The sequence below is a fragment of the Prionailurus viverrinus genome, chromosome D3 (genome assembly GCF_022837055.1).
Source record: "Prionailurus viverrinus isolate Anna chromosome D3, UM_Priviv_1.0, whole genome shotgun sequence".
NCBI classification, from domain to species: Eukaryota; Metazoa; Chordata; class Mammalia; order Carnivora; family Felidae; genus Prionailurus; species Prionailurus viverrinus.
Window position 1 is genome coordinate 81,122,242 of NC_062572.1, and position 18,251 is coordinate 81,140,492.

The 18,251-nt window shown below is 45.7% G+C and overlaps 1 protein-coding gene across 2 annotated transcripts in view; it reads right to left on the reverse strand.

Annotated features, from left to right (window-relative positions):
* Positions 1 to 574: 574 nt before the first annotated feature.
* The window catches only part of RNF152 (ring finger protein 152), a 73,615-nt gene continuing 55,938 nt past the window's right edge, over positions 575 to 18,251 (reverse strand). For both annotated transcript variants that reach the window (XM_047826539.1, XM_047826541.1), the window contains one exon: positions 575 to 3,439. In XM_047826539.1, coding sequence (XP_047682495.1) covers positions 2,681 to 3,292 — 612 coding nt within the window. In that variant the 5' untranslated portion in view covers positions 3,293 to 3,439 and the 3' untranslated portion in view covers positions 575 to 2,680. The remainder of the gene's footprint in view (positions 3,440 to 18,251) is intronic.

An 18,251-nucleotide genomic window follows, 5' to 3' on the forward strand; every position in this document is an offset into this window, starting at 1 on the left:
ACTTTTTCATTGATGTGCAACTGTGACTTCTGGTTGATTGTGTCACTGGACTTTTGCCACAGGGGGCAGGTGAGTTGTTAGTGTCGTGGGTAAATGTCGGAAGAGGCCAGAGCAGTGGGATGTCAACCATCATGAAAACATCAAGTCTAGGAAAACTTTATCTGCAGGCTGAGATATGACACACACACATACACACACACACGCACGTGTGTGCACAAACGCACACCTTAACGAGCAGTGCATGAATAACTGCAGGCAGAATCCATTTAAACAGGATTTCTCATGTCAGTAAGTCTCACACAAAAAATTCTGGTTTAGGTGTTCTCGCTACCTTAAACTGGAAAGTCAAGAATCTATCACAAAGCCGATTAATTTTGCACTGCTTCACTGCAGCTCTAGCATGGGATTGTTTTTTTTTTTTTTTTTTTTTTAAAGATTTTTTTTTTTCAACGTTTATTTATTTTTGGGACAGAGAGAGACAGAGCATGAACGGGGGAGGGGCAGAGAGAGAGGGAGACACAGAATCAGAAACAGGCTCCAGGCTCTGAGCCATCAGCCATCAGCCCAGAGCCTGACGCGGGGCTCGAACTCACAGACCGCGAGATCGTGACCTGGCTGAAGTCGGAAGCTTAACCGACTGCGCCACCCAGGCGCCCCTGGGATTGTTTTTTAAGTTACGTGGACATTTTTATTCTACAGCTTTGCACTAAGAAACACAGGGCGCTGTATCATCACACACATTAGTGTCTATAAATAACCTACTTAACACGTAGAACTCTAGGACACGCTACACTACAGGGCCAGTCATTTCCTACTGTACGTAAACAGATGTAGATTATCATTCAAAAAATTAACTTAAATATGGCCTGGCTGAAAATTGCAAGGGTAAAAGCCCATTTGAAATGTAGCATTCTTAATGCGACATTTTGGTGTGTTTTTTCTTTCTTTCTTTCTTTCTTTCTTTCTTTTTTTTTTTTTCCTCCAAGAGGAATAGAAATTAGGTCAGACATGCATTATGGCAGCCTGGAAGAGTTTGAGAAATTGACACTAACCCAACAGTATATTATGTTACGTAATAGAGGATAGTATTTGGCTAATATGATACCTAAATTATTAATACCAAATAAATCCTAGATTATTTGTTGTATAATGCCCAATAGCTTACACAATAAAATGGCATTTTAACCTAATTTCTACTTTGAGCTTTCAAATACACTTGCTTTATGAATTCCATAAAAGAAATTAGAAGAGAATTGTCAAACTCATAGCTATTTCTGAACGCACACATATCCAGGTACAGGAATTTACCCTTTGATGCCAGTAGATCTTTCTTCATGAGCATCTATAGACTTACTACACACTGAAAAATATTTGAGAACTTCTGATGGAACTGGTCCACTGAAATTGGGAATGTGAGTTGTTAGTTTACCTTGTCATTTGTCTCAATAACAACATATGTTGAAATACAAGAGATTTTCTCACTTACGCCAACAAGAGGACACCGGAATTCTAAATGGTTTAGCTCTCATGGAATAGTATCTTTCAAAAAGTAATCATGGACTGTCTGTTAAAATGCCAGTCTAGGTTTGGCATCGATGGACAACACTCGTATCTATTACGATACCTCCAAATCGGGAGAAGAGACAGAATCTCTTCTGTTCCTCTCCATTCGTGCCTCACAGGATACAGGACTTGAATGCATAGAAGAGGAGCAAATGTTGGAAGTGACATGCGAGTGACACTTCACTGTGTGGGTCCCGGTGCTCAAGAGGGGGCCACCGTTTCAGACCCTGGACTCAGGCCCACAAAGTCTTACTCCCGGGATTCTTCTGAAAAGATTCAAAACCTGAGGTAAATCAAATGACACACACACGCACACACACAAATACGCAATATTTACATTTAAAATCCTTATTTCGTGAGATGGCTTGAGAAAAATTGGCATACAGGGTTCCTGTGGGATTAGGCATTTCTCATGATTACTCAGTTTATTGCTCCCCTGTTGGGCTTTCCGTTTAATAAACACATAGCGAGCTCTAATTACAAGGGAAGAAAACTGAAGGTACGTAACAAAACGCAACACGCTGGAAACACTTGTTCAGACATTTTCTTCGAAAAACGACTGTCCACTTCACTTATTTTAATGTGGGTGCCGTTCAAAAAGTATAAAAAGCCTTAGCAACTGAAGGAAGGCTGGGTTTCCGTTAAAAAGGGGAAAGAAACCGGCGCTGCATGTTGCCGCTGAATTTTTACATGGATTCTCAGGTTTAATTCTACTGTATACATAGCATCTTGGTTTTAATCTACCACATTTAGAGAAGATCACATTGTATGCACTTGCACGGTTTAACGTCTAAGTAGAATACGTCTGTCTATCTCGTAACATGATTTTGAAAAATCATAAACTACAGTCCATTTAATAAATGATTATGAGGATGCATGCAATCGTCTTCGAAGCTGTTGCCGCCAATGCTCAGAATGATTTGCCTGGCGTGTCGTTGAGACCTCGCATCTACCCTTCGTGTCTGTCTGCGGTTCATCAAGCGGCAGGCCCAGAGGCCAGCGCTCGGCACCAAACGATCAGCGTCGTCCCCCCATCTCCTCACTGCGACCCCATCACCAACACCTGCTCAACCCCCAGTTGGCACCCACGAGAGACTTCCTTCCCTTGCAGCCCCGTTCAGCCACAGGATATCACAGTGAAGCGCTTAGAAATGCAAGACATGTTGTGCAGCACGATGCCCAGAAGGAAGACGAGGACGCAGGCCACCAGGATCACAGTGCACACCCCGGACCAGGTGGAGCTTTTCACCACGCCCCGCCGGTCCGGCTCCTCCTCCGCCGCCTCCTGGGGAGCCCCGCCTTGCAGGGGCTGCTGTTCTGCCGGGATGGTCACCACGGTGACGGACTTCTGCTGGCTCCCGGGCAGCAGGCGGCAGCCCATGTCTCCGGGCAGCAGCGCTCGCTCCTTGGCGATGGGCAGGGGCAGCATGTAGCACCCATTGCTGGGAAGTTTGATGAAGACCGGGGTGTGCTCGGACGCGTGCGGGATGGCGATGACCGCGAGGACCTCGGGGTCGTCGGGCAGCTGCGACACGGAGAAGCCCGGGGGCAGCTTGGTGATGCCCCGGCACCAGGGGCACCTCACGTCCTTCTGGCTCGTCCTCATCTGCTGGAGGCACACCGAGCAGCAGGTGTGTTTGCAATCCAGCAACTTGGGCCTTCGCCGGGGGCTGTAGTAATTGAAACAGATCTGACATTCCAGCAAGGAATCTTGGGAGAGCGTCTCCATGGTGGGCTGGGCGCGGGAAGGCCAAGGCCAAAGGGAAGGAGCGTGTTCTCAGAGTCCAGAACCCCCACGCCTTCCTTGTCGTCTTGCCAAAGTCGTGAGGAGATCAGGTAGCTCACAGGCACAGGGCATGCTCAGGCGTGTTCATTTCTGGAGGAAACAAACAAACAAAATGCACAAAAGTTAATGACTTCAAACAAGCCGAGATGGTCAGCACATCTGATGGACTTGTGCACCACCACTCAGACGTTTTGACACTGGGTCAAAAGTGTAAAAATTTCCCACTCGTGAGGCTACGGGATTCCTGCTTGTAACGTCCCATGGAAGGTAAATGAGTTGTCTGGGTGGCTTCGTACAATAAATCCTTGGCTCATTTCTAAAGGGAACACCTTCATGGCCGTGGATGCTGCCCCATATGTTTGATAAAGGGGGAGTCTTGATCCCGTTCTGTGTATTTCGGTGGACCCTGGGTTGTTCTTCTAAAATACACTGGAGAAATTCTCCTGTTTTCGGTAAGTTTCTAGCATTTCCTAAAAGTCAAGGTCTTTCCTTAGGCCCTCTGGTCTTCTTTTCCTGACACTACTTACCCTACTGTAAGTATTCATTGCTAGATTCAGGCAACTTCCCAAACCTAGGGACTCCATGTAACTAGCTCGCTCATTTTATACAGGCTAGAACTCTTCCTCTCTCATAGGAAATTAAAACGATGCCTCCAAAAAGCAGCACACACAGGCATCTGTTAGTTTTTCCCCACCAAATCATTGAAACAAAGTAATTCTTGTCATCTGGTTTTAAAGGAGACAAAACCAGAACAAAACCCCAAACCCACGGCAACAAAAACCAGCAGTAGCATCGCACCTTCAGGCAGCGGCATCACAAACGCACATAAAGACCACTTGTATCTTTCAGTCAATTCTAATTTCATTACTGTTTAGGCTTGCATCCGGCAACGGGACCCCAAGCAAATACTATTAACTCGCCAGTCGTAACCAAGTATTAAGTAGTGAAAGGCTGTCAGAGAAGATGGTAGGCAGCCCCCCACCATAAAACAGTAACAGCAAAAACAGTGTTAGCCTCCTGGTCTCAAAAGGAGGCAGAGCAACTTAACCGGGGTTTGAAGAACCCGCTAGTGTGCCAGTGTTTCAATGAAGGCTGCCCAACCCTGTTTCCTGTTGAAAGCATCCAAATTACGCGTCTCTGGATGGAGTCACGGTGACTCCGGAAGGAACGACCCAACCACTATTGCAGAAATAACTGCTAGTCCAAGAACCCCACCTGCCCCCAGAGCCATGAGCTAATGACACGGAAAAGCTCCTGCACGTGCTTCTTAAAAAGCAAACCTTTTTCTAACTTCCTTTGTGAAATTAAGAGGGTACTCCTTGCCAACAACATGGTTGGTTAAAAATCAAAACTAAAAATGCAGAAAAAGCTGAAAGTTAAAAATAATCACTGGCAAAAATTCACAGTGACAGTCAAAAAGAGCGACGTATCGTAAAACATTTTAGCTGTAGTGAGAGTGCCTAAATGCAATTATTGAAAGTCAGATAGAGTAACGGCATTCAGGAAGTTCGTATCATAATCAACTGCGTCTTTATCCACTGATTCAAGAAATGTTTACTGAATAATGGAAATTTGCTAAGGGTAGGCCTTAAGTGTTGTCACCGGAAAAAAGATATATATTAGGTGATTGACAGGTTAATCACTTAGATGGGGGTCTTTTCACAATGTGTGTGTGTAGCAAATCACCACCATGCACACCTTAACAGTTTTGTCAATCATACCTCAATAGAGCTGAAAAAAGTAAAAAGTAAAGAAATAAATATCTATAGAGCATCTATCATGCACAAAGCACAATGCTAGTAGCTACTGTAGGATATAAGGATAAATCAGATCCAAATCCTACTCTTAAGCCATTTAAGGTTACGTATGAATAAAAACATGAATAGATTTCCTCTCCCACTCATTTATTCATTCAAACTATTGAACATCTAACACATGTGAAGCATTATGGTATTTGTCTTTGTCCCTTGTAACTAAGACCTTATCACTGCCCATAGGAGACTCCCAGCCTAGAGATGACCATTTATGTATGTGAACAGTTGTAATATAAATACAAAGTGATGCACGCCCTAGGGGAGCTGGAGGAATCAGGAATGATTCAATGAAAAATCTGGGTTATAGGGAGGATATTTAGGCATGGAAAAATCAGGGGACAGTTTATTTTCAGTGTGAGCAAAGGAAAGAGTGTGTGCAATTACAGAGTTATTTCTCAACCTGCAGCAACTGGCTAGAGGACTTTTTTCCTAATACTACAGTAACTTAAAAATGCCCACTCTGATTAGTCGGCAATCAAAAAGAACGAAATCTTGCCATTTGCAACTACGTGGATGGAACCAGAGGGTATTATGCTAAGCGAAATTAGTCAGAGAAAGACAAATATCATATGACTTCACTCATATGAGGAATTTAAAATACAAAACAGATGAACACAAAGGAAGGGAAGCAAAAATAATATAAAAACAGGGAGCAGGACAAAACAAGAGACTCTTAAATATAGAGAACAAACAGAGGCTTGCTGGAGGGGTTGTGGGGGGGGGGAAGGGCTAAATGGGTAAGAGGCATTAAGGAATCTACTCCTGAAATCATTGTTGCACCATATGCTAACTACCTTGGATGCAAATTAAAAAATTAATTAGGGGCACCTGGGTGGCTCAGTCGGTTTGAGTGTCTGACTTCAGCTCAGGTCATGATCTCGCGGTCTGTGAGTTCGAGCTTCACGTCAGGCTCTGTGCTGACAGCTCAGAGCCTGGAGCCCGCTTCGGATTCTGTGTCTCTCCCTCTCTCTGCCCCTCCCATGCTAATGTTCTGTCTCTCTCTGTCTCTCAATAATAAGTAAATGTTAAAAAATATTTTTTAATTAATTAACTACTTAAAAAAAAAATCCCCACCCTGGGGTACCTGGGTCTGTTAAATGTCCGACTTCGACTCAGGTCCTGATCTCCCAGTTGGTGGGTTTGAGCCCCATGTCAGGGTCTGCACTGACAGTGTGGAGCCTGCTTGGGATTCTATCTCCCTTTCTCTCTGCCCCGCCTCCACTGGCGCTCTCTAAATTTTTTTTAAAAAGCCCACTCTAAGAGTTTTATAGTTTTAGCTGTTATGTTTAGGTCTCAGATATAGATGCCTTTGAAAGAAACAAAAGGCACACAGAACCTGCAAGCACCCTCCCACGGGCCCAGCTGGGGAGCACAGTCCTGCAGGGAGAGGAGAGGGGAGCGTGAGCACAGCCACGCGCAAACCACAGACTGTGGACAGCCTGGAGCACCAGACCAAGGATGTGGGACTTTGTAGCGGGCAGTGGGAAAACACCAGAGGGTTATGAGTCTGAGAGCGATTCATTAGGTAGTCATATTCAGGACAGATTGGAAAGACCTGCTGGGAAGCTATTATAACATTAGACAAGAGGTAATGAATAGTTGAAGGAAACAGTGGCAATTGGGATGAAGAGATGAGAAGTGCCGAGTGGTTCTAGAGAAGCCGGTGGGGAGCTGGCCGCGTATGGCAATGCAGGGCTGTGGTGGGAGATGTCACAAGTGAAGTCTGAGAGGAGGGTGGCACCCTTAAGAGAAACAGGGATCCCGAGAGAATGACCATGAGTTCTGTTTGGGTCCTATTCCACTTGAGTGCGGGGAAGATATACGGAATAAATTATTCAGGAAGGTATGAAAGAGTCAAAAATAAATAAATAAGTAAAGCTGAGGCGTGCCTGGGTGGGTGGCTCAGTCAGCTGAGCAGCCAACTCTTGATTTTGGCTCAGGTCCCGATCCCAGGATTGTGGGATCGAGCCCTGTGGTGGGCTCCGTGTGGAATGTGGAGCCTGCTTAAGATTCTCTCTGCCCTTCTCCTCCTTTTGCGTGGTCTAAAATAAAAAATCATAATCATAATCATAATCATATCTTTTTTTAAAGGCTGAAAATGTGGGGCTGATATTGCAGACAAGGGTCAGGCTTAGACCTCAGAGACCCAGCTGATGGCCACAGAGAACTGTCATCCAGAGACAACAGAACAGAACAGAACAGAGAGATACCCTTGGGGAACACATAGCTAAGTCTGATCAAAAGGAAGAATTGGGACAGAAGTAGAAGGAAACCCATCAACATATCCCAGCACGTATTGCCGGCAAAAAAGACGTCTGAGCAGCACAAGGTTATGGAGAGGGAACCTTAGGCGTTGGCGACCGCAAAGGCATTAGTACTTTTGAGAGCGTTTTCAGGGCAGTATCAGGGGCATACTGGAGTCTGCAGGGTGCTAGTGTGTGAGTACTGGAGTCCCTTATGAGACAGTGTGAAGTGAGGGGGCAAGCTAGTAGCTTGGAGGGAGAGGAATCAAGAGACACTTTGCTTTGAGAACAGAGAGCACAGGAGGCAGGAGGACTCCAAGCTGGGCAGTCTGTGCTGCGCCGTCCAACACAGGGAGCACCAGCCACAGGTGCAGGTGAAGGTAGTGTGTGGCGTCACAAAGGGGCACGTCCACGGGCTGCTGCAGTGGGGGGTGAGGGATGCAAATCCCCACTATGTTAGCAGTTAGGGTAGAATCTGCTGATCTCATACACAAGGTACTGAATTTGTTTTTTCTTTGCGTGCACACGTGAGCAGGGGAGGGGCAAAGAGGGAGGGAGAGAACCCCAAGCAGGCTCCACGCTGTCAGCGCAGAATGGGATGAGGGGCTCGAACTTACGAACCGTGAGATCATGACCTGAGCCGAAACCAAGAGCCAGATGCTTAACAGACAGGGCCACCCAGGTGTCCTGTGAATTTATTTTTTTTCTTAAAGAACAAAAACAAGACACAAGGTTTGCTGGTGAACCTTGGCAAATGCTCTTATCTCTTCTTACCGTTAAAGCCCGTGGACAGAGCTAAGGTCACAGTGTGACAGACCACAGGGAGATGCGAATGTGTGCGCATGCAAAGGACTGACAGCTTTGAGCTATGGTGACAGAAACGACAACATCGGGGAGGGGTATGCGGAAAAGCACAGACTCCTGCAATTTTGTGAATCTGGAGACAGCTTTGCTTAACCATGGCCTTTAGGACAACCACCTTCAATATACACGGAGCTGGAACAAAAAGGTTTTCCTGACACCAGAATGAAAACAGTGACCACCGATTTACTAACCGTCCTCCTTGCCAAATTATTTACCTTACTTCCATATAAAAACGCAGGAAGCAGCTTAGCAGAGGAGGAAGAACAGGGGCTTTGGCCTCAAGGAATCCTGGGTCAAATCCTTGCCCTATCACTATCAGCTGTGACACGAGAGCAGGTCATTTAACCTCTGGAAGCCTGCTTCGTCACTGGCTAATGAGTTAAGACGGAGGTGTAACTGAAGATCAAGTGAGTTGAAAGAGCTCAAGGACTGTGCTGTAGTGAAGGGTGCTGGTGCTCTCTCTCTGCCCCCCGACCCCAGACGCCTTCCGGTGCTGTGCGCCATCTGCCCAGAGAGCGCTTCCTGACTCTCAGAGAGCTGCCATTTTGAACAGCTTGGGAGGAGGCATGCCGGTGTTCGCCTCGGTAGTGCCCCAAGACCCGCCACACCATCGTTTTTCAACAAAACCAACAGGCGATTTTATTCGTGAATTTATGTGCCAAGTAAGGTTCACCTAACTGGTGTTGAGCTCCCTTAAAATTAGATTCTACCACTGGATTTCCAACACTATCCAAGGAAGGCTAGGCCCTACAATATAGGCTGAGCACAAGAACAGAATGGGGAAACAGTTCTAATTTACATGCCCAGCCACTCAAGCCATTTTGAAGGCCGCATCTCTGATTTATACATGGATTTGCTCTATGGTAGGCCAGCCTGTACTGCATTCCGGTGTATTTTCTGCAGCGTAATTAGTAATAATGATGATTAGTTAGGTAAAGAGAAGAAAATTTATGAGGCTATGGACCGAAGCTAATGGTGATTCATCCCATTTCCCTTTCTTCAGAAACTGGAAAGGTGTGAGTCGACTACGGAATAAAGGGAATGGAAACGAGGCCCACGTGAGCTGGAAAATAAATTCAGAGATCCTGGCCAAATGCATCACACACAAAGCACACACTGGCGGAAGCTTTAGAAACTGGAGTTTGATGTTTATTTCCTTAAAGGAGCAAGATACACGCTCAAATAAGACACTCATTACACTTAAAAGGAAAGTGCACTTTAGTGGAATGCGTACAAACAGGTGTATGTGGAAGTACCCTGGAAGAATTTTTTTTTAAGTTTTCCTTTTTTTAATTTTTTTTAAATGTTTTTATTTTATTTTTGAGAGAGAGAGAGAGAGAGAGAGAGAGAGAAAGCAGGAGTGGGGGAAGGACACAGAGAGAGGGAGACACAGAATCCGAGGCAGGCTCCAGGCTCTGAGCTGTCAGCACAGAGCCTGACGCGGGGCTCGAACCCACAAGCCGTGAGATCATGACCTGAGCCAAAGTTGGACGCTCAACCGACTGAGCCACCCAGGCGCCCCAACTAGAACAATTTTTAACGTCACTACCATTTATTTTGAAAGACTCTAAAGTAAAGATCAAAAATCAGATCACAAAAAGAGGAATAGCAGCTAAAGGTGAGCATTCTCAAGAAAATTATGACTTATAAGATAGAACTTATTTTCAAACATATTTTCATAAAACAGTACTTAGTTTCATAAGTGATGTCAGCAGTACAATATACAGATCAAAGGCCTTGAATAGTCATTGAATGCAATACTAGCTTATGCCCTGGTTTAAAATACTTTTAAAAATGAATTGAGATTTGTGTAAATAGAGGGAGGTGCAATTTGGGGTGGGGGTGGGGATGCCCAAAACTAAAGGGTTGTGTATGTTGCTGTCGTTTGGGGGCAGTGGATAGCTGATGCTTTACAACATTGATCCATCCATTTTCACAAAATAAAATTTCCTCATTTTTAAAAACAACTGTATAATTTTAAGCACCTTTATAAAAGGTGTGGGCATGATAAAGCGCTACCATGAATTTAGTGGGTGGTAAAACAGCAAAGGTCTCCAATACTGAATTTTTATAGTCCCAGTTGCTGTTACAAGTTCAGGTATACAAGGATAAATAAGGCGATGAAGTAAGTAATGCAGATAGTTTTATTCTGCTTGCACTCTTAAGACTCTTCATTCATTCTGATTTAGATTTGCGGCTGTGACATGGGACTCCTGGGGGGTTCAGTCAGTTAAGCGTCCGACTTCGGCTTAGGTCATGATCTTGGACTTTGTGAGTTCCAGCTCTGCATCGGGCTCTGTGCTGATGGCTCAGAGCCTGGAGACTGCTTCGGATTCTATGTCTCCCTCTCTCTCTGCCCCTCCCCCACTCGCATTCTGTCTCTCTCTCTTTCAAAAAGATAAATAAACATTAAAAAAAATGTTCAGGTTTGTGGACGTGACATTAATTGGGAAGCCTCCCTCAGAACTGTGGCATGAACTGACAGTGATTACATCTGGCTGACCTTGAGCTGTCCCATCTGATGAACTCCATGAGGACCTTAAATTCAATGGTTATGCTGAACAAAAGTCAAAGTCAAAGATTAAACTAGACACTGTCCTGCCTCGCTTACTCTTTTGAAAGAGCATGTCTTTCTGATGCAGATAATTCACTTCATTCTTTGAGAAAGTGTAAGGATTGGAAACGGGATTAAATAAAATAAATACAGTTCCATTTAATTTGGTATTTCAGCTGGCAAGACCACTTAGTTACATTGGCTCTTCACAAACACTCTCATCAGGGGCAAGAATGGGAATAGCCTGGCGGTGACAGATGTGTCACTGACTTTTCATCCTCTGACAGCCGAGAGCAATCCTTTCAGGACACAGTTGCCCAATACATGCAGACTCCCACTGGTGTAACTATCTCTGGTTTAATGGAGAAGGCAGGGGATTTGGGGACTCTGACAAATTTTAGATGAGAACCCCATCAACCCAAACTCGAATATCTGCATTGCTTCCTCCTCTGACCATCCTTGGTCTGCTGTATTTAACGACGTAAGGAATCTAGGAAATGAATACTGTCACTTATGAGTCTTGGGTGACCAGAAAGATGCATCAGGGAATGGTCTGGAGCCAGACTGGTCTGAGTGGCAGAGGCAGGCAGGGTGGGCCAGAGGTACCGTGGCTAGGCAGGCAGAGGGCAGCAGGTTAGCCAGAATGCCGGGGTCAGCCCCTGGGACTGCTGCAGTCCAAATGGACCAGGCCACGGGACAGATGCCAGTTCTGTCCTCTGAAAATGCACACAACCAAGCAGCTGAGATGGAACCACAGTCTGCAGAGATGTTGTTCACCCTGGCACATCTCATTTATGCAGAAGTTAGAAGAAAGATGAACGAATCTGACCCATCCATCATCTGGCAATGCGTATTTAAAATCAAAGTGTAATGGGGCGCCTGGGTGGCGTAGTCGGTTAAGCGTCTGACTTCAGCCAGGTCACGATCTCGCGGTCTGCGAGTTCGAGCCCCGCGTCAGGCTCTGGGCTGATGGCTCAGAGCCTGGAGCCTGTTTCCGATTCTGTGTCTCCCTCTCTCTCTGCCCCTCCCCCATTCATGCTCTGTCTCTCTCTGTCCCCAAAATAAATAAACGTTGAAAAAAAAATTTTTTTTAATAAAAAATAAAATCAAAGTGTATTGGAATCAAAACATCTTAGGAATTAAAGCCAAATTTCAGAATGGCCATGAGTGATAATAACCATTGGTTTTTGTTTCTTCCCATAGCTATCAAACACTCATTGATTGCTCTTAGGGGTCAGGAGGTGAGGATTTTAGCTCTAATTCTACCCTAATCAGATGGGTTGCCTTAAGCAAGTCAGCTCTCCACGAGCTGCAGTGTTTTCACCTAAGAGGGCGCTAGACTAGATGATCACCCAAAGTACCTTCTAGCAAACCTATTTCTACCACCTGAACACACTCACACTGCTGGGTTTCCGATGGCCTGACAGAGTTATCAGGCTGTTTATTCTGTGCTTATAATACCTGACAGATAATTTGTACATATCATGTTAATGATCTCGTAAGAATGCACATCTAAGTGAGAGAGCGGCCACCTCAATAAATGGGAGGCAACTTACGTTAGAAACTTCTTCTTTTGTGCCTCTGCTTTAACGAATGAGTCTAACAAGAGCTAACACGCTAACAGAAACAACCACAACTTCAATTTGTAGCAACAATCCAAAGAATAACCATCTTATGTCTCATCAATAACCTTCTTAGATAAGTAAGATACCGCTATTACCCCAACTTGCTATCGGGTGAGGGTGGGCCCCAGCTTTCCCTTGAAAAGAATTCTGCACAGCTGTCCCCCTCACACAGAGGCTAATGCTGGCATAAATCAGACACACTGCCTCACCTTTGCTTGTTCTGATCACCAAGTAACGGTCAAGGAAAAGTTGCAGACACTCATAAACACAGAGAAGAGATATAAAGACCTGTCATGGGATTCCCCAGGCTCCCTGGAGAGAAGGGATAATAAAAGATGCCATCAGACAGACAGGCAGGCAGAACAAAGGGAAAATGATCAATTACCCCAACTCCTAGAATTCTGAGTACAGCTGAAGGAACTGACAAGTCAGGCATACAAGTAAAGCCAAAGAAATGAAAAACAAACAAAAATCTGAAGCCTTCTCAATGGCTGGTCATCTACTAAGGCAAAACATTTCAGCAAGTATTTATTGGGAACCCAGCGTGTACCAAGCATTACCCAAGGCACTGGGACACTATGGCAAACTAGAACCTTTGCCCTCAAGGAGCCTGGATGTGCACCTGAAGGAAGAGCTACGGAGAGAGATCCACAGGGGAGGGGGGGAGGGCAGACAGAGCACTGAAAGGAGCTGCTTATCAAGTAATTGTAGTGTTCAACGGATCATGCACAGGGCTTAGACAGAACTACGAAACAAAGAACTATCACTACCTGTTAGTGATAGTGTTAGATAGATGGTGATAGATAGATAGATAGATAGATAGATAGACAGATAGATAGCGATAGTGTTAGATATTGTTAGAGCCAGAGAGGCTGCTGGAACTGAAGGAGGCTGCCAGCTGGCCCTGTGTTCTTTCTACTCCAACGACACTGGAGAACAGAAGAGTCAGAGGGAAGGACACCAACATTTTCTTTTAGGATTAAGCATCACATCTGATTCATGTGGGCATCACCCCAGACAGCAGTGTGGGCTCTGAGCCTCCAAGCCTCAAGAGAAGCAGGGATTTGAGGTGGCACCTCAAGGCAGTTTAGAGACAGCCCATTAGGTCATCACTGGGGAGGAGGGTCTGAGCGCTTAGAGTTGTGCATTAAGGACCGTGAGGCTCTAAGTAGGCAAGCTCCTTGGAGAGCCAAGGCTCCTCTCTGCTGTGGGTCCCCACGGCCCCTGCTCTTCTCATGCGGGGTACAGGGGACCCCTGAAGGCCCCAGACAGACTTCCTATGTATGTATTTCCATCTCCAAAATGTGAGTCACACATGTGCATTGCATGCTTTTTCTCTTGCCCAACCACCAATGCCAGCACAAACTGAAGCCTTCAGGCAATTTGTTTTTCAAAGTGTTCCCAATACATTTTATCTATATCAGGGACCCACAACCTTCTTCTATAAGGAGGTAGATAGGTGGGGCGCCTGGGTGGCTCAGTCGGTTAAGCGTTTACTTCGGCTCAGGTCATGATCTCACAGTTCGTGGGTTCAAGCCCCGCCTTAGGCTCTGCACTGACAGCTCGGAGCCTGGAGCCTGCTTCAGATTCTGTGTCTCCCTCTTTCTGCCCCTCCGCTGCTCACGCTCTGTCTCTGTCTCTCAAAAAATGAAAAAACATTAAAAAAAAAAAAAGAGGTAGATAGGTATCTAAGGCTTTTAGGCTTTGTGGGTCATACAGGCTCATTCACAAATCCTAAACTCTGCAGTCAAGGTTGTGGAAGCTGTCATAGACAACAGACAAGGAACAGTGCCTTTATAAAAACAGGCTGAAGCTGGATTTGGCCAACAGGCCATGGTTTGCTGACCCCAGATCTCCATCATTCCTCCTCAGCCCTGCCCTTCATCCCCTAAACTCAGTATATTACTCCACAGACACCCATCCTCGCATCAGCTTCCTGCTCTAACATTCGTTGTCTCACCTCGTTCCTGTCAAGCTACAGAAGGCAAAATATTTTCATAGTTATTCAGGGGAGACAATAAGAAAACATCAGCTTTATAGAAGCAATGCCTTTTCAAATGACTGTTCGCAAAAACAGGAAGGAAGAGAGGTGAGCAAAGAATAGACAATTTCCATCAGTCACCCGTCCCAACAAGTACTAAGACCACTCATGAGAGCATAAAGGTAGGGTTCCAGACTTCCTTCACACTTAGAAATACAGATCTAGTACTTCAACAAAATGGGCAAGAACTCTAGAATTCATCGTGACCGCTCCAGATTAAAGATGACCCCTAACTGGATGGAACTCCAGAGACACGATGGTAATGCCACTTGACGGTCTAACTGTGGACACAATCCTCTGTTCGTCTCCACAGGCACGGCAGGCCAAGAAATAGCTGGACAAATTGATTTTTTATTTTTATTTTTTATAAAAATTTTTTATGTTTATTTACTTGTGAGAGAGAGACACAGAGTGTGAGCGGGGGAGGGGCAGAGAGAGAGGGAGACACAGAATCCTAAGCAGGCTCCAGGCTCCGAGCTGTCAGCAGCACAGAGCCCGATGCGGGGTCTGAACCCACGAACGGTGAGATCAGGACCTGAGCCGAAGTCAGATATTCAACCGACTGAGCCACCCAGGCGCCCCTGGACAAATTTAGATCCGGCTGGGTGAATCTCAGCTTTACGCTGTAGCATCTTATGGTCGTTCACCTTTATCAAGAAGGAACATTGGGTAAATTTCCCAGACATACAAAGAATTCCTTCCAGGTGCCACGGAACATGTATGATGATGATAGCTCCACTCATCTGAGGTGCCCTAAGGCTAGAAAGGGTGCAGGACAGGAAAGTCTTGGCTCAACCAAAAAAAAAAAAGAAAAAAAAAAAATCTAACTATTGGGACTCATCTACTTTTACATATTTAAAAAATACATATTTCTTAAATTTCTTCAGATTACCCAGAAAGCATTCTATATTAAACGTTTGGAAGGAACAGCACATGAAAAACCTGGTGGGTTTTATGGCTATCTCTTTAAATAAATCTATTCAGAAGCCATTCATAAGATTATTCTCTTTGAGCAGAGTGCGTTTATGGCTGCAGTCTCTCTACCCTGCCGTCAATTTCGATGATTCATGGCATAAGTCTCAAACCGAAGTTGCTAAGGATTCCTAAAGGCATCGGCACTAAACGAAACCCAGGAAGCAGCATGGGGGGGGGGGCACGGGGGGAGTCAGCTGTCAGCCTGCGTGCTACACTTCTGCTTTTCCTGACATTCAGCTGCAGCAATTCAATGAGACTTGATTTTCCACTTAAGCAAGGTAGGAAGAAAAAAGTACACCCCTCCCCCAAACTGGATATTGAATGGTAGTGCAACCAAATGCCACCGATCATTAACCCATCCTTCCCAACCAAACAAGAAATCCAAAAGATTTCTCCTTTGCTTCCTTAGATTTATTTCTACGTCAACACTGAAGTAATATTTGACAATAAAATGCACGTATTTTAAGCGTGCAGTTCAAGGAGTTTTGACAACTGTACATAGCTGTGTGACCACTATGCCAATCAAGCTCTTTCCGTCACCCCAGACGGTCCCTTTGTGCCTCAGTCCATCCTCCCTGCCCCATCCCTCCTCCATCTTTGACTCTGTTTCCAAATTTAAAAGCTGATCTGTAGGTGTAGGTTTAGGGGGAGTGGTAATATTCTGAGCGTCCTTTCAGATGACCTAGGACCGTGCTTTGGGGAAGAAGGTGTTGAATCAGCTTCCTATTCCCCAGAGACAACCATAGAGTAACAAACAGTACTCTGAAGGCACGCAGCACTTTTTCAGGAAAAGGTGGCATTTTAACTTCAAGGATGAGGACACAGCATACGCGACAGCACCGAGTCCTAGACGAGGCAGTACCAGCAGTTAGGAGCAGTGATCAGAACCTGTGGCCTCCAGCGGTACCCAAATTATGTCTGTAAAAGGTGATAATGACAGCGCCTACCTCAGAGGTTGTTCAGATTAACGCATGTAAAACACTTAGAACAGCGCCTGACACCCTGGTGGCCCCTCCTGGCATGACGACTATCTGATGAGGATGACAAGAGGAGGCCTAAACAGAGCCTGAAAGACGGGGAGGCGGTGTGGTCTGAGCAGTATGTTGACCAGTTGGTCACTTAAGCACAGCCCTTCCCTCCATGCTCCGAGCCCAACAGAAAGGCAGACAAAGAAACAGGTGGGACTGAAAATACAGCCTTGGCTACACTCAAGCAAGACTGGAGGAAGCGGGTTGGGCCCCAAAGCCAAAATGGCACTTCCTGTTTCTTTGCATTCTGGTCCCGGAACACAGCAGCTGTCCCTGCAGGCTGGGAAGGGCCAGGTCACTAGGTGGCAGTAGGAACAGAGACCAAAACATGCCCCCAAAGAGGGCAAATAAGTCAGCGAGAGAGAGAGGGGAAGAGGAAGGGAATGGGGAAGGAAAGAAAGCAAACCACAGCGGGGGCTCTTCCCCTCCTCCTTCCAAATCCTCAGCAAGGGGTGCCAAGAAAGGCCCAGTGGCAGGCAGGAGCCGCACATCTTATTCTATGGAATTCGATTCCATTCCAAGGAATGGAAACATGGCTGCTCCCCTTCCTGTTACTCAGAGTTTGCATTTTATCCCGTGAGTGACAGGGCTGGTGAAGACTTCACTGCGGAGGAATATCACAATCATAACTGCATTCCCTTTTTTTTCTTTTTAACCATTTTAAAGTATATAACTCAGTGGCCTTCAGTGCAGTCATAATGGTGGGTAACCATCATCACTGTTTCCAGAATTTTCCCATCACCGCAAACAGAAACTCTTGTAGGGGCCAAGGATAGGCCACCCCAAGATGGGCCACTTTGACATGAAGAAGATTATTACAAGTTAAAAGCAATCCAGGGGCGCCTGAGTGGCTTGGTCAATTGACTCAAGAGTCATCTGACGCTTGGTTTCAGCTCAAGTCATGATCCCACTGGTTCACGGGATCGAGTCCCACGTCGGGCTCCATGCTGACAGAGCGAAGTCTACTTGGGATTCTCTCTCTCCATCTCTCTCTCTGCCCCTCCACTGCTCACTTTCTCTCTCTCTCTCTCTCAAAATAAATAAGTACACTTAAAAACAAAACCAAACAATCCAAACCCAACAGATTCAGGAAATGCTCTTCACCTCCCTGTCAATTGCCTGCTTGTACCAAGAAGAGAGCTGTTAACAGAGTTCTCTTTACCTAAGAAACTTATCTCCTTATCAGAGCAACCTTTGTGTTGCAAACATCTCCTCTACTTCCCCACTAATGGTCTTTCTTATAGGTCTAATAGGAATTTCTTCCTCCCTGACACTCTGTACTCTAGAACAGTAACTCCCCACTTCCCCTTCCCCACAGCCCCTGGTAACCTCTGTGCTGCTTTTGTTTCTCAATGAATTTGCCTATTCGAGGTGCTTCATATAAGTGGAATCATATCGCTGTCCATTTGTGTCTGGCCTATGTCACTAGGCATGTTTTCAAGGTTCACCCATGTTGTGGCACGTTCTCAGAGTTTCATTCCTTTTAATGGCTGAGTAATATTTCGTCGTGCATTAGTTGGTACAGCTCCTTGGGCAGCAGTTTGGGGAATGAATTGGGAGGGGTTCAAGTGAAGGGGGTGGTCATGGCTGGAAGGCAGTCAGGGGGGGATGGAGGGAAGGGGGAAGAGCAATTGAAGAGGACTTGAGGCTGCTTAGAATTAGAGAGGAGAGGGAGTGTAGACAAGACAGCTGAACTCATGCTCTAGCTGAAATCCACTGTGTTCATTTCTTAACACATTTTCCTGAGGCACCGACTCA